Source organism: Lynx canadensis, chromosome C1, assembly GCF_007474595.2.
Source record: "Lynx canadensis isolate LIC74 chromosome C1, mLynCan4.pri.v2, whole genome shotgun sequence".
Taxonomy (NCBI): domain Eukaryota; kingdom Metazoa; phylum Chordata; class Mammalia; order Carnivora; family Felidae; genus Lynx; species Lynx canadensis.
In genome coordinates, this window is record NC_044310.1 from 15,602,280 (window position 1) to 15,616,791 (window position 14,512).

Below are 14,512 nucleotides of genomic sequence, written 5' to 3' on the forward strand. Positions count from 1 at the left end.
AGGCAGCTGTGTCCACAGCAACTTGGCCACAGAGCCCCGCTGCCACATACAAGCTCACCTTCCCCTATCGGTCACGCAGCCCGGTAACAGGCAGGACAGGCCTGACCCCACAACGTTAAATGAGTTTTGAGAAGCAGGAAGAAACAAAAGCACGCAGCCACCGTGGAAGTGGTCAATCAGCAAGGATGGGGGTACAGGTCTGGTCCTCACACACGCCCCCTCACATCCACCTGAGTGCACACCACCCATCACAAAGACACAGCTTAAAGATCCCGAGACACAAACACCCCAGGTGCACACTCGAAGGCCCGCCACAGAGGCAAAACCCACACTGTAAAATGCACTATGGGAGGCCAGAGGAGACACTGACCTATGGTCACCTATGGCCACATGCAACAGTCCAAGCTTGGAAGAGCCAATTCCATAGGAGCTACAGCAGAAACCACTGATGGACGCCTGCAGTCCAGGTAGACAAATTTGCCTGTTAGCACCCTGTACAACAGCAACATCGGCATCTATGCCTGGGTCACACAGTCTCAGCTCAGCACAGTCCCGGCACAAGAGTGATGTGGGCGCATTAATGTCCCCCAGAGCTCCCCACTCAGGGCGACCAGGAACAGTGCACCGGGAGTCACAGCCACATAAACATTGACACATGGTACTGTCACCCAGAGAGCACACACAGCAACAAGTGACACCCACAGTTACAGCCTCACAGGCGCAGCAGACGCCCTGACACATGGAAGACTGTGAGCAAAGTGGCCCAGAGCACCACTCAAAGTTACACCGCGACATCCAGACCCCTCCTAAAGGGGGCAGGGGACGGTGGAGTGGTCCCTGAGGCTAACAGGCACACGGACTCAAGCACGCACAGTACCACTTCATCTCAGAGCCACGGTGCCACCACGGCCACTCTGATCCGGGGACAGCTGCAGAAAGAGCCCCAGGCCCGGGACCCCAGGGCAGGGCTGCGCCCTGTGGCCGCTGTGGCCGGGTGTCAGCCCAGAAGCTAACACGCCCTCCATGACGGAGCCTCGCACACCCGCCCTGGCTGGGGCAGAGCCTGCCCGGCTCCGGGAAAGTCGGGCTGAGCCGGCTCCTCGGACCCCCTCGGGCAGGCCGCCCTCGCTCTGGTCCTCACCTGCCAGCCCGCCCCAGCGGGCAGCGAGCCCCTCCGCGGACGGCCGGGGGGCGCCAGGGGCCGCGGCTGCGCCATCCCGAGCCTGGCCCGGCCCGGCCCCCGCCCCGGCGGCGCTTCAGCTGGCCCGGCCGGCTCCCGCCCGCGCGCGCCCCTGCCCGGGCCCCGCAGCGCCGAGCTCCGCGCTCCCCGCTCCGGGATCCCGGCGGCGCGCTGCCTGAGCTGGGCTCGCCGGGCCGCCGGGCCCGGAGGGGGCGGGGCGCCAGGTACGGGCGTCGCGGGGGCGGGGCTTCTGAGATCCGGGGCGGGGACAGAGGAGCCCCCGCCCCCCCCCCCCCCCCCCCCCCCCCCCCGGTGCGGGCCCGGCTCGCGGTTCCCGGACACTGCGCCTGCGCGCTCTCGCCGGCGCGCTGCAAGCTTTCGGCGCGTGGGGCCCTACGGAGACCCGAGGCTCTGCTCAGCGCGCCCCTATCCCGCCTTCTTTGTCTTCCCACACTCTGGGGATCCGCCTCGGGGCCTCAAGGACGGGGTTCTTGGGACAGGCTGTGAAGCCGGGCAGGAAGAGGAGAGAGGGTTACTTCATAGAGAGCTTTCCTTGAGCACCTACTTAATGTTGGACTCTTGGCGAGGATGACCTCTCCCCACAATCCAGGAGGTGCGAGTATCATCCCCATTTTACGGAATAGAAGACTGATTCCAAAAGGTGAAAGATCATGCCCAGGTTCACACAGCTAGGAAGAGGCAGAACTGAGAATCCAGGGAAAGGCCTGGAGCTGCTCTCCCCTCCCTCCTCATCTCCCCTCACCCTCTAATGCCTGACAATGGCTGGCGGGTTTCCTTCCTTCCCGGGTTCCCGTGCCCACACCGGACCCTAACTGCCCCTGATCCTAGGGGAGGGAGGGAACAGGGACTGCCAAGACTCCACCGTACAGAGTGCACTCCGGGACATGAGGGTTCTAGCACTGGCCTTGCCACAACTTGCTGAGTGGACTTGAGTGAGTCCCTGTCACCTCTGTGGGCTTCAGTTTCCCATCTGTAAAATAGAAGGCCACCAGTCTTCCCACCTCTGCAGACCCTTCCGGCTGACCCTGCATTGTGTCTGCCGCCACTGTGCAGTGGGGGGCCGGAGCCTCAGCACCCCTTCCCCAGACATACTGGGAAAGCGGCAATTGCTTCCTGAGCTGTGGCCAAGTCAACACCTGCTGCTTTGGACCCTGCAGGGGCAGGCCTGCCCACCAGCTCAGCGCACAATCTCTCTTCAGCTTCCTGGAGAAGCTACCAGTAGCTGCCCATCACCCTCCATCGCCAAGGCAAGGGCTCCTGGAAGGAAGGCACTGGGCCTTCCTTTCCTCCAGACCTGGCCCTCGGTCAGGCTGGAGCCCGGCAGCCGGCGGGAACTCTGGAGATGTGTGTTCCAGACACGGTGTAGCTTTGTTTTTAATAATTAACAGCAGCAAATATTGATTTACACAGGCACTTCCAGGCCTGAGCGCTTCCGGGCACCCATCGAAATGCAGCCAGAGAAATGTCCATTCCCATACTGGGAGGAGGTGAGACCTGCTCACATCATTGGAGATGTCTGTGTGACAGGTGGAGTGGAGAAGGTACACACTCCATGGAGAATGTGCATGCAGCTGTGCGTGTGTGTGTGTGTGTGTGTGTGTGTGTGTGTGACTCTCAGACCAGATGAGGCTGTGTGTGCACGGACATCATGGGTACCTGTATTTGTGTTTGTACATGTGTATCTGTATATACATGCATGTGTACATGTGCAAGTCTCTGAATATGTTTGCAGACATGTGAATTTGTCCATGGACATGGGTGTGGGCAGACTGTGCACGTACATGTGTGCAGATTTCTGAATTCCTAAGTGGAGAAACCCCTATGGGGGGCAAGGTAGGAGGGCCCCGAATAGCTCAGTGTCTGTACAAATGTGGTCTTCCAATGAGAGGGGAATGTCCCTTCTGGGTGTTCTGTCCTGCCCTGGAAATGTAGCATTACTGATACAGTTCGGCGTCTTGATTTCCACTTTCCAAAGTTACTTTCACGGTCATCACCCAGCTGCAAGCCAGCAAGGTGAGTAGAGAAGAAATTGGCACCTCTGTTTTACAGATGACGAATCTGAGCCTCAGAGAGGGGCAGGGACTTACCCTTGGCACAGGGAGGTCACCTGCCCCTCAGACTGGCTCCATCAACATGATAAATGTTCACAGACTTAGGGGTGCTGGAGGAGGGGCACGAAGAATGTGTCATTGGCCTGAGTCCCCTCAGCCCCACCACTGCTCTGCTGGGCATCCAGGGAGATCACTCAATCTCTCTGTACCCTGTTTTCCACCTGTCCTCCCCCTACCCCCGTCAAAGGAGGATGACCCACAGACTGGGTCTTGATTCTGGAGTAGGGGTGGGCTGTCAGGATGGGAGTGGTTTGGAGCCCGCTGTCTGGGCTGTGTTGGCACAAATGGAGGCTTTTGGCCAGCTGGGTGGAGGCCAGGAAGCCTGAGGGGAGGCGGCTCAGAGCTAATCCACGAAAGCCAGCCCCAGGCTGTCTGAGCAGGCAGGACTCAGGGCGAGGGGTTGTTTCAACCCTCATTTTCCTGATAGATAGACAGAGGCCCAGGGAGGGGAAGCTATGGTCTAAAGGCACACAGCCCGTGGTGAGAATCAAGGCCTCTTCCTGTATGCTTAGGGGGAGAGGGAATAGGGGGCCTCAGTCATGAACCCAGGTGCCATTGAGTTGTTCCCTTCCTGCCAAGCCCCAGGATCCACATGGCCCCATCTTGGGCTTTGGCCCAGGCACAGGGAGCAGGAGATGGTCTCAGGAGCCCCCTGATGTTGCCCTAGGAGCCCCCTTGGAGGTGGTGGAATCCCACAAGGATTCCAGTCCCTGGCCATCTGCCTTCCTGGCCAAGGAGAGGTACATGGCCCTTCTTCCAGGCCCGAGTGTGGGAGAAGAGCTTAGCAGGCCCTGGGCTTGCTATTTCCTGACTGTGTGACCTTAGGAAAACCTCTCTGAGCATCTGAATCCTCACCTGGAGAATGCCTACCATCCAAGGTTTGATGAAATGACCAAGAGGCATGATGATGTCTGTGGACATGCTTTAGAAACCATAAAGTATACTGCAAAAGAGAGGGTTCATTTCCTTCTGCATCAAGGAGGCCACAAGGCCAGGCACTCTGGTCACACAGACTGAGTTCCGACCCCAGCCCCATCATAACCTATTTGTGTGTCTTTGAGCAAGTAACTTAACTTCTCTGAGCCTTGATTTTTTTCATCTACAAAATGGGACTAATAGTAGTAGCTATCACATAGTACTTCCAGTTGGAGGATGAAATGAAATACTGCCTACAAACCATTAAGTACCCATCTGGCATATAATAACTCTCAATAAATGCTCGTGGTTGTTACTGGTATTCTGCACAAGTTGCTCAGTTATTTATCTCTTACCTGGACTATGGCTCCTTGAGGACAGGGTCTGTGTCCAATTGATTTCTGGTCCCTCAGCGCCCAGCACAAAGTCTGATACAAATCAAGTGCTCGGCGAACACGTTTGATTTTGGTGATCTCATTCACAGGGCTCTCACCCTGTGCCAGATATCATGGGTGGAATGTTTTATTGGCACTTTTTTCATTAAATCCTCACAATAGCTCCGTGCCAGGTAGTATCATTATTCCAGGCTTACAGACAAGGAAGCTGATGGGGATGTTGATAATGAAGGTGATGGAGAATAGCTGTTTGGCCAGTTCGTTCCCAGCTGTCCTGCCCCCTCCCCAACAGTGATATAGGCCCCGGCCCAACGCACTCAGGGGTGAGGAGTGGTGTCCCCTCGGGGAGCTAAGCCTCAAGCAGCATCTGCATGAACACTTGACCGCTGTCCGCTAGTCATTCTTAATTCTCTGTCAGCCCCAGGGTCTCCAGACCAGGGGCAATGGGGAGGGGGCATTTACCTTGGGGTGGAGTGAAGCAGTGTGGGAGGGAACGAAGTCCACTCGTGGCAGGTCTAGGACGTGAGGAAAGCACTGGTTCTGCCCATCACTCCTCCTGGAAGAAAGAAGGGGTCTTATGGTCAAGGAAGGCTCCAGGCTGGGAGGTTTGTGAACTCTGGGAGGAAGAATTGCTCTCAGAGTCGGAGGACAGATTTCATGGAGGGGAGGTCATGGGTTCCCCAGGAGGAGGGAGAAGAGGGGCTTCTGGAGCAGGGTTGCCAAACAGGCTCTCCTTCCCCGGAGATCAGAGATGTGGACAGGGTCTCTCCCCGAGTTCTCCATTAGGCCTGCCCAACACATTCTTGTCAAGAGGACGTCCACAGCCCATTCTGAAGCCCATTCTGAAGATGGGTAAACTGAGGCAGGGGGCAGTGAAGGTTGCTGTAAAGGGCTGAGTCCTGATCTCTGTACTAAGCAGGGAGCTCAACCTCTATAGACCCCTTCCTGAGCCTTCAGAGAAACGCAGCCTTAGGGCTGAGAGGACACTTGGGTGACTACTATTCTTTTTATTTATTTATTTATTTATTTTTTTGAGAGAGAGACAAGCATGAGTGGGGAGGGGCAGAAAGAGAGGGAGACACAGAATCTGAAGCAGGCTCCAGGCTCTGAGCTGGCAGCACAGAGCCCGATGCAGGGCTCAAACCCACGAACCGCGAAATGGTGGCCTGAGCCGAAGTTGGACGCTTAACCGACTGAGCCACCCAAGCGCCCCTGGCAACTGCTATTCCTAATGACAATAGTAATAGCTGACAGCCACTGGGCCTACTATGTGCCAGGCCCTGTGCCAAGCCCCTCTTTCCAGGCCTGAGGGCACAGACTCCTCACCACACTGGTATTCTCATTTAACAGATGAGGACCCAGAGGCATGCAGAGGTCATACAGCTGGTCAGGGGCAGAGCCAGCCTCTGAGTAAGGCCTGACTCCAAGCTCAGCCTCTTTGCCCACACCCACACCCCTCCCTGAGGAAAGGAAGCAGGTCTGATGAGGGCGAAGTCAGCTCCTGTCACCCTAGAAAGCCTGCTGAGGAGGCCGCCTCTGGGGTCAGGGAGAGGAAATGCCCGGTGGCTCCTGGGACCCAGGGAGCCCAGGGCCGGGCGAGCCAGGCCGGCTCACCCGGCCCTGGGCTCCCTCCTGCTGCCCAGGGCCACCCTGACGTGTCTGCAACCCCGCCCCGGTCCCATCAACGGAGGCTGGTCCTGAGAGGGTGAGTCATTCCAGCTGCCAGATCTTCCGTGGCCCACAGCAGCGGGCTTGAGTCAGGCCAGTCTGGGACTGCCCCTCCCTGAAAGGGGGAGGGGCTGCAGGAACCTGGCCCAGGAAGGAGACCCTGAGGACCCTCGGAGCCCCCCTGCCTACTCTCCTCAGCCCAGCCTCTCTGCTTAGGAGAGACAGCTGAGAGGAGCCGTCCACACCCACAGCTCGGCTGCAGGCACCAGAAGCCTCTCCACCTCTCGGGGGCTGCTGGCATCTAAAAGCGGGGCCTGCACTAAGCAGTGCACTGGACCCAGAAAAAGAGATATGGTGGCAGTGGCATTTCAAGCCATGGCATCACTGTGAAGAAGAACACTTACCTGTTATATGACCTTGAGTCAGTGCCACACCCCTCCTAGCCTCTGCTTCCAAAAAAATTTCATCATAGAGCCTGGGTAGCTAGTAGGTATTTACTCAATAAGTTCTTTGGTATTCATTCATTCATGGTAAACTCTGGCTCCCCAAGTTAGGTCTCTTTAGTTATTTGTTGAATGGATAAATATGATTGAAGGAATCAGTGACTGAATGAAGGCTGGCAGTAGGGAGCCACTGGAGGTGTGTGAGCAAGGGAACCGCCTGTACTTAGGTCCCCGTAGTTTGCCAGGTATGCTGACCTGGGGAGAGACTGGAGCTGGGGGAGTAGAGAGAGGCCCACAGAAATGGTCCAGGCAAATTCCACTGAGGTCACCCTGGGGACTCTTTGTCAAGACCTGGGTCATGTGCCTAGAACTGTATCAATCATTTTACACCCTCACTACAGTGCTGGGAGATTGGCATCATGTATCCCCAATTTTATAGATGGAGAAACTGAAGCTCAAAGAGGTGAAGCCACTTCCCCTAGCAAATGGGTGACAGAGCCAGAACTGAAAGCCCACGCCCTCGACTGAGTAAGGCCAGTGCCAGCGGGGTGGAAAGCAGAGGCTGCCCAGGGACCAGGAAGTGCTGGGGTTGCAGCCCAGCTGAAGCTGGATCCCCTTGGTGGTGGGGACACGGGGACAGTGGTGTTGGCGTGGCCCTGGCTGCCCAGCAGAGGTTGTCGCCTATGATGGAGCTATTTGGGCCCTGTTCTTCTGCCTGCCCCACCCAGGCCCCCAGGCTCAGACCATGGCCACTGCAGGTCAGTCTGGCAACAGGTCCCTGACGCACTCCCCTTCCAGAACCCGCTCAGTCTGAGCTTCCCCATGGCCATTTATCCATCTTGCACAGGGCTGCTCATGCTGGCACAGGACTAGGGAGGTCTCTCGAGACCAGGAGGCGGGCGGCGGTCTGGCTTCCATCGGGGACCCTGCCGTAAGGCCCTCGACTCTCTAGTTCTTGGCTGGCTAGAGCAGGCCCCTCACAGGCAGTACCCAGCACCCCACCACCTGCCAGGCAACTCCTCCGCCTACAAGGTCATTGCTGAGGCCCTAAAGGGCAGGGGAAGGGAGAGGCTCCACAATGGGGACAGAGCAGGAATTGGACGCTCTGGGCCCTGCCTGCCCCCATCCATCCCAGCCCCGAGGGAACAGGAGGACAGTAATAACAAAAGCCACAGCCTACCTGTGCCTTGTGTGATTCCACTTAATCACCACAGCAACCCAAATGAGGCAGGTGCTCAAAAACTGCCTGCTTTACACACAAGGAAACTGAAGCTCAGAAAGGTATGTTAACTTGCCCAAGGTCACACAGTGAATGAGGCAGAGCAAACATTGGAATCCAGGTTTGTCACTCTAGAGCCCAAGATCTGAACTTCATAGCAGGGGCAGACCTAGCAAGTCCCATTCGAGAGGTAATGAAAACAGGAACAGCAAAGGACAGCCAACACTGATACCCGACCTGCCCTGGGCAGGCTCTGCTCTAACTGCTTCGCTTGGATTCACTCACTGAACACCCTTCTTTCAAAGGAGGGCACTAAGACACAGAGAGGTTCAGCAACTTGTCCAAGGTCATGCTGGCAGTAAGTGAAATACAGAGGATTTGAACCCTCAACCATCCAGGTCTAGGTACTGTGCCCTAATGCTATACTATACTGACTGAGCAGATACTAGTTGCTCAATAAATAACCTGGAAGGGATGAATAAACTCAACCTGCCACCTCCCTCCCTACCTCCCCATGCCTCCCCTCCCCCTGTCGGCCTCCCTCATCTCACACCCATCTCATCCCCACCTTTCTAGCCATCCTCCATTCCCCTTCTGCCTCTGCCCTCTGTGGACCTCCCCCAACTTGGCCATTTTCCTCCCTCTCATGAACTTGAACTTCTCTGTCTCTCCTCCCCTCTCTATCCCACCCTCGCCTCCTTCCTTCTAATCTCCACTATTCTGTTCACGTGGGGTCTGGCCCTCTCTGCTTCTCTGAAAACCTTCCAGACCCAATGGCCTGGCTCAGCTTAAAATGCTTCGCATTCTGGGGCACCTGGCTGGCTCAGTCGGTGGAGCATGTGACTCTTGATCTCCAGGTTGTGAGTTCAAGCCCCATTTTGGGTGTGGAGATTACTTAAAAATAAAAAAATATATTTTAAAAATGCTTTGCATTCCCTCTGCACATGCAGCAGCTGGAAGGTGCCTGGAGCATGCCGGGACTCAGGGAACTCTCCCCTTTTCCTTTCCCCCTGCCATGACCGAAGCCATATCTGCACAGCACTCTTGCAGTCTAGTGTCTCATCTGATCACCGCAGCAGCTTTGTGAGGTTGGCTATTATCCACCTTTTTTCCAGATAAGAAAACTGAGGCTCAGAGAGGTTAAGTGACAAGTCCATGGTCACACCAGGGAAAGGGGAGAACAGAGGTTTAACTCCAGCTCAAGGTTCTTCTACTACATACATCACGGCTGCTCTCAACCCAGGACCTCAGCCCTGTCACCTAGCCTTGGCCCCCGGTGGCCTCCCCATGGCAGCCCTCCCCAGCTCCTGCAGCTACCGCCAAGCATCTTCCAGGTCCAGCTCCAATCCTTTCCTGTCTGGCCTGGACACTTGCCTACAGGTACAGAAGACCTGGACACAGAAGAAGGTGGCAGCCAGAGAGGAGGTAACTTGCTCAAGGTCACACAGAAAGCCTGAGCCAACCTGGCATCTGGGCCAGGCACATTCCAGGGTCACCTTCAGGCCCCGGAGGTGTGTGGCTGCCGGCCAGCTGGCCCCAGCTCCCCACCCTCTCAACGCACCCATCTCTCCCAGGGAAAGGGCGAAGCAAGGGGGTGGGGGAGGGGCCCAGTGGCCCAGCTCCTGAGTGGGATGGGCCAGGCCGGAAGCGGCTGCTGACAGCTCCTGGGTTTCTTGGCAACTGTCACTGCGCCTCCTCCCATCCCTTATCTCCACATCGAGGTAACAATAATAATCACACTGTCATGAGTACAGCTTTTTGTACTTTGCAAAAGTGCTGTTTATCTGCTCACTCCTGGGAGTCTCACCGGAACTGGAGTGGGAGATAAGGCAGTCGCTAGGATCCCCAACTCCTGGAAGGATAAACTGAGGCTCAGAGAGGTTAAACCACCACCTTGAGGTCACCCAGGAAGGCAGAAGTAGACTGGGGACCAGAACCCAGGCCTTCCATTAGTCCAGGGCTCCAGATGCCACACTGGGGTAGGGGGCATCTCCGGGTGGTTCCCCACACTGCCAAACCACAGGCATGGTGGGGGGGAGATAGGTAAGACTGAGGACAGTTGGCCAGATGCCTTCCTGGGTTGTTTCCCCGCTGTTAACCAGCTGGAGAGTTGATGGGAGGGTACTGTCTTTCTCCTCATAAGGCTGCTGTGAGACACAGAGTAGAGTAAGCACTATAGAAGTGTTTGCTATTATGATTAATTATTATGAATATTAGCCACTCTCCTGGGAACCTCACCCTTTCAGGGCATTAGAGCAGTGGCTGGGCTGTCCTTTGGGTATGACTTGGTTCTTTGGCCACCCAAAGATAGTTGCCCTGGATGGAGGTCCCCAGGTGGGTGTGGCCCCTGCTGACTCTCCTAGCCTCATCTCCACGCACACCCCCTTCCTGTCCTGCCCCAGGCACCTTGTCCTAGCCTGTTTGGGCTGCAAGCAGTTTTCCAAATAAGCCACGCTGTTTCACACTGCTGAGCCTTGGCACAGGCTGTTTCCTCGGCTGGGGGCTCCCTTTTCCTTCTTGGCTGCCTGGTGAACTATTCATGCTTTAAAGTTCATTTTAAACAGGTGAAACTCTGGTGGCCAGAGCAGGTAACACATGACCACCAAGGCAGGAAGCCTGTGATGGGGAGCAGGGGAGCTAGACAGGTACAGGACAATACACACACAAGTTGGGAAACCAGACGTGGGTGGTTGTGGGGGCAGAGCAGGTGCTCAGCTAGCCAAGGAACACAGGGCCAAGAAGGACTTGTGAGGGAGGCTAGCCCAGGATAGGGTCCTGAGGGGTCCAGACGAGCCCAGCACTGGTCACCAGAGGACAGGGTCCCTTGAATCTCCATGGTCTCCATGAAACCAGCTGGTTCTACCAATCTGGTGACTCATGTGGGGGACGGCAGAGGGTACAGACCCCAAGGCGAGAAGCAGGTACAGAGGGCTACTCCTGTGGGCCCTCACCCCCCCTGAGAGAGGCCACTCTGGATGGGGCTTGGGGGCTGCCTATGTCTCCCAGCTGTGGTATCGTGCCTGAGGGGACTCTGATCTCCTGAAACCGGAGACCGGAGGCTGCACTGGAATTGCCCCTTCCCCTGGGGGCCACAGAGGCCCATTGTCTCCAGTGCTCAGACATCCGGCACTGCCTCCCCTCACCCTCCCGCTTGCCTCTGTCTTGCCAAGATGCCACGGAAGGTGGCCAGGGACAGCCCGGTGAGCAAGTTTCTGAAGCTAGGCCCAGGGAGCCCGGCCCCCTCCACCCAAGGCCCACAGGGAGGGGAGGGACACAAGCATGGCTGCTCCTGACTATCCTTTCCCCAGGCACCTTCCACCTCTCTACCAGGATTCAAGAGGAAGTGTGGGGGCGGGTGGGAGCCAGGCGCTGTGATGTCCCGTAATCCGTAATTGGCACAACCCAGATCGCGGTTTCAGAAATAAGGAAGCAGAGGCTCCTCGAGGTCGCAAGATGGGCCAGGGGGTCCCGCAACCACCAAATGGTAGAGCTGGCAGAGTCACCCTGGGAGTGGGGAGCAGGCCTCAGTCTCCACGCTGCACAGAGGGGGTGGGCAGGGACGTAGCACGTGGAGTCCCCACCCTCACTCCATGCTGGCTGAGCGCCAACACACCCGGATGCCGGAGCCGGGCCAGGTAGTGGCCTCCTGAGCAAACAACAGGTTGGCAGCCCGGAGAGGAGGTCATGGGACCGGCCCCCTCCCGGGGGCGCAGCACCTAAGGACCGGGCCTCCCATCCACCTGCTGAATGCCAGGGCCTCCCCTGCCCAGGTGCCAGAGCCAGGCTGTGGCTGGGGCCTGACCCTCCCCGCCTCCCCGGGACTGACTCCTCCCGGCACCTGACTCCTCCCGGCACACGGGGCAGGGAGAGGAGCCATACTGAGGTGACCCAGCCACCCAGCCTCTTCCTGCTTGGGTAATAACAACACCTGCTGACCCAGCCTGGTACTTTACAGAGTGTCCTTTCACTAGGCCCCCTCAACAGCCTCACAAAGAACCCAAGGCGGTAACATCATCTCCATTCCACACGGAAGAGACCTGAAGCCAAGATGGCAGTGGTGACTTTCCCAACGTGCCGCACCTGAAGCTGGAACCCACTGCTCCACTCCTTGGCCCACGGCTGCAGGACGGCTCCCACTGATGGGCCTGCCACAGGCTGCCACCCTCAGCGCCCAGGGAGAGCGTGAGCCAGAGGCCGTGAGCAAGGCCCTTCCCGGCACCCATGAGCTGGGGCCCATGCCACCTACACCGCACCTCCCTCGTTAACCTTATTGTCCTTCCCTGCCTGTGCAGCCCAGGGGGTCGGTGTCCCTTTTCTGAGCTCCATGCATTCCTTCACTCACGCACTCAGCTCTGTCATCTACCCCCTCCCCCACTTGCCCTTCACTCCTACACTCAGTTATTCATTCAGGATTCACGTCCTGCTGCCTGCTCTGGGCCTGACCGTGCTGCTGGGCATGGGCATCTGAGCAGGGTGAGCCAGGCCTCCCCCATCTCAAAGCAAAGCCCCAGTGACACCCGCCCGACTGTTCTCTAGCTGTTCTCCAGCTGTTCTCCGCATTCCTTGGGCCTCAGTGCCCAGACACTGAACCCTCCAGTGCCGAGGTCTTGTTTAATCCATCCCTCTCCCTCCCCAGCTGGTGGGCTTGCCACTTCGTGGGCCCCGGGCCAAGCTGGTGAGCAGAAGTCCCTGCCAGGCCAAGACAGAGGGGAACAAGGTCACCATCTCCTAACAGAAGGTGACAAGGAGAAGCCTTAGCTCTGTCTCTAAATCACCATGTGGGCAGAATTAAGTCACCACGACCTCTCCAAGTAGATTCCACTGGGAACTGGGACTCAGACTGGATGGTGACATCCTACAGGAGGATGAACAGGAAGATGAGACACTACACTGAGCTGGGTCTGCTGAGGACTGAGTGAACCAGAACCCTGGAGGGCTTACTCTGCCCGGTAGGGGCTGTGGAGGGGCCCTTCAGCTCCTCTAAGCCTCTTCTCTTCTCTGAGCCTCAGTTCCCTCATCTCCCAAATGAAACAGTAATACCTACTTTGCAGGGTTGTTGTATAGAATAAATTAGAGGTTATACGTACAATCTGACTAGCCTGAAGCTAGTGAGTATATAGTAAGTGTTCAATAAATCACTGGCTCCTGCTGGGAGAGGCAGTGTAACATCACAGGTGTGGGTTCTGGAGCCAGACTGCCTGAGTTTGTATCCTAGCTCTGCCACTTAACAGCTGTGTGACCTTGGGCAAGTTGCTTAACCTCTCTGAGCCTCGGTTTCCTTATCTGTGCAATGGGGATAACAACAGTGCCTGCCTTCAAGGGTTGTCATGAGGACTGAATAAGTTATTACATGCAAAGTATGTAAACATTAACCATGAGCATTTCCTGGCCTTCCCTTCTCTCCTCCTTTCTTCCTTCTTCGCTTCCTCCGTGGGCTGCTGAGGACTAAGGCAGGACTCCTAGGTGGAGGTTGTGAGAAAGTAGACTGGAGCTGCCCAAGAGTAAAACAACGAGCGTGTAAGGTACTGAGCAAAGGCAGGCAGAGCCTCCAGGGATGTAATGGGGAGACAGGTGTGGGGACAGGAGTAAGGGCAGCATGACCTCTCAGGCACCTCCCCCACTTGGAATCTCTGCCTCTTGATGGCTCTGGGATCTCTGTGGTCAGGGACAGAGGCAGTGGGTAAATCCCCATTATTTTGAGGAAGTGGACTTTTCTACTGGGGCACATGGATTGTCTGCTGGGGCACATGGATTGCTACCACCTCTCTGTAGAGGTTTTGGCCACTCCTGTTATGGACAAAAATGTAAATACTCTTTGGCCCAGCCACTCCCTTTATACACAAATGCACAAAAATATATGAACAAATGACATTCACTGCAGCAGTGTTTGCAATAGCCAACATCTGGAAGCCACCTCAATGGTCCATTAAAAGGAGGCTGGATAAATGCATTAAGGCACATGCAAACAGTCGGGGACCATGCAGTGATCACAAAGGGGGCCTCTGTCCTGATGGAAAAAGGGGTTTGAGGCATACTGTTAAGTAAAAAAAAAGCAAGTTGCACAACCAAAATCTCACTTGTGAAAATTAAAAATTAAATGCAAAAGTTCACATGGCTTGTCTCTAGGAAGCGGGACCACCAGGAACTCCTGCCTTCTATAGGATATATTTTTCTGCATTGTTTGGAGTTTTTCTTTTTTTTTTTTTTTAATTTTTTGAATGTTCATTCATTTTTGAGAAAGAGAGAGAGGGTGAGTGGGGGAGGAGCAGAGAGAGAGGGGGACACAGAATCTGAAGCAGACTCCAGGCTCTGAGCTGAAAACACAGAGCCTGATGTGAGGCTTGAACTCAAGAACCATGAGATCATGACCTGAGCCAAAGTCGGACGCTTAACCAACTGAGCCACCAAGGTGTCCCGTTTGGAGTTTTTCAATGAGCACTTATTATTTTTGTAGTTGGGGCGGGGGGGGGGGTAGATTTTGTTTTTAAGGAAATCTGAGCATTTACTATAAGTCAGCTCTCTGAGTACCTGACCCTTACCTTTCTCAATCATCTTAAGGA

At 56.1% G+C, this 14,512-nt stretch overlaps 1 protein-coding gene across 6 annotated transcripts in view; it reads right to left on the minus strand.

The window, feature by feature from the left end:
- LOC115521566 (RAP1 GTPase activating protein) overlaps positions 1-14,512 on the minus strand; it is a 65,957-nt gene that overhangs the window by 22,466 nt on the left and 28,979 nt on the right. For 5 of the 6 annotated variants that reach the window (XM_030326870.1, XM_030326871.1, XM_030326867.1 and 2 more), the window contains one exon: positions 5,085-5,178. Coding sequence is in view for 3 of the 6 variants with exons in the window: in XM_030326867.1 (XP_030182727.1) it covers positions 5,085-5,178 (94 nt within the window). In the remaining 3 variants the exon portion in view is untranslated. Of the gene's footprint in view, positions 1-1,141; positions 1,190-5,084; positions 5,179-14,512 lie in introns of those variants that run through there. The other variant, XM_030326869.1, reaches the window with a different exon arrangement.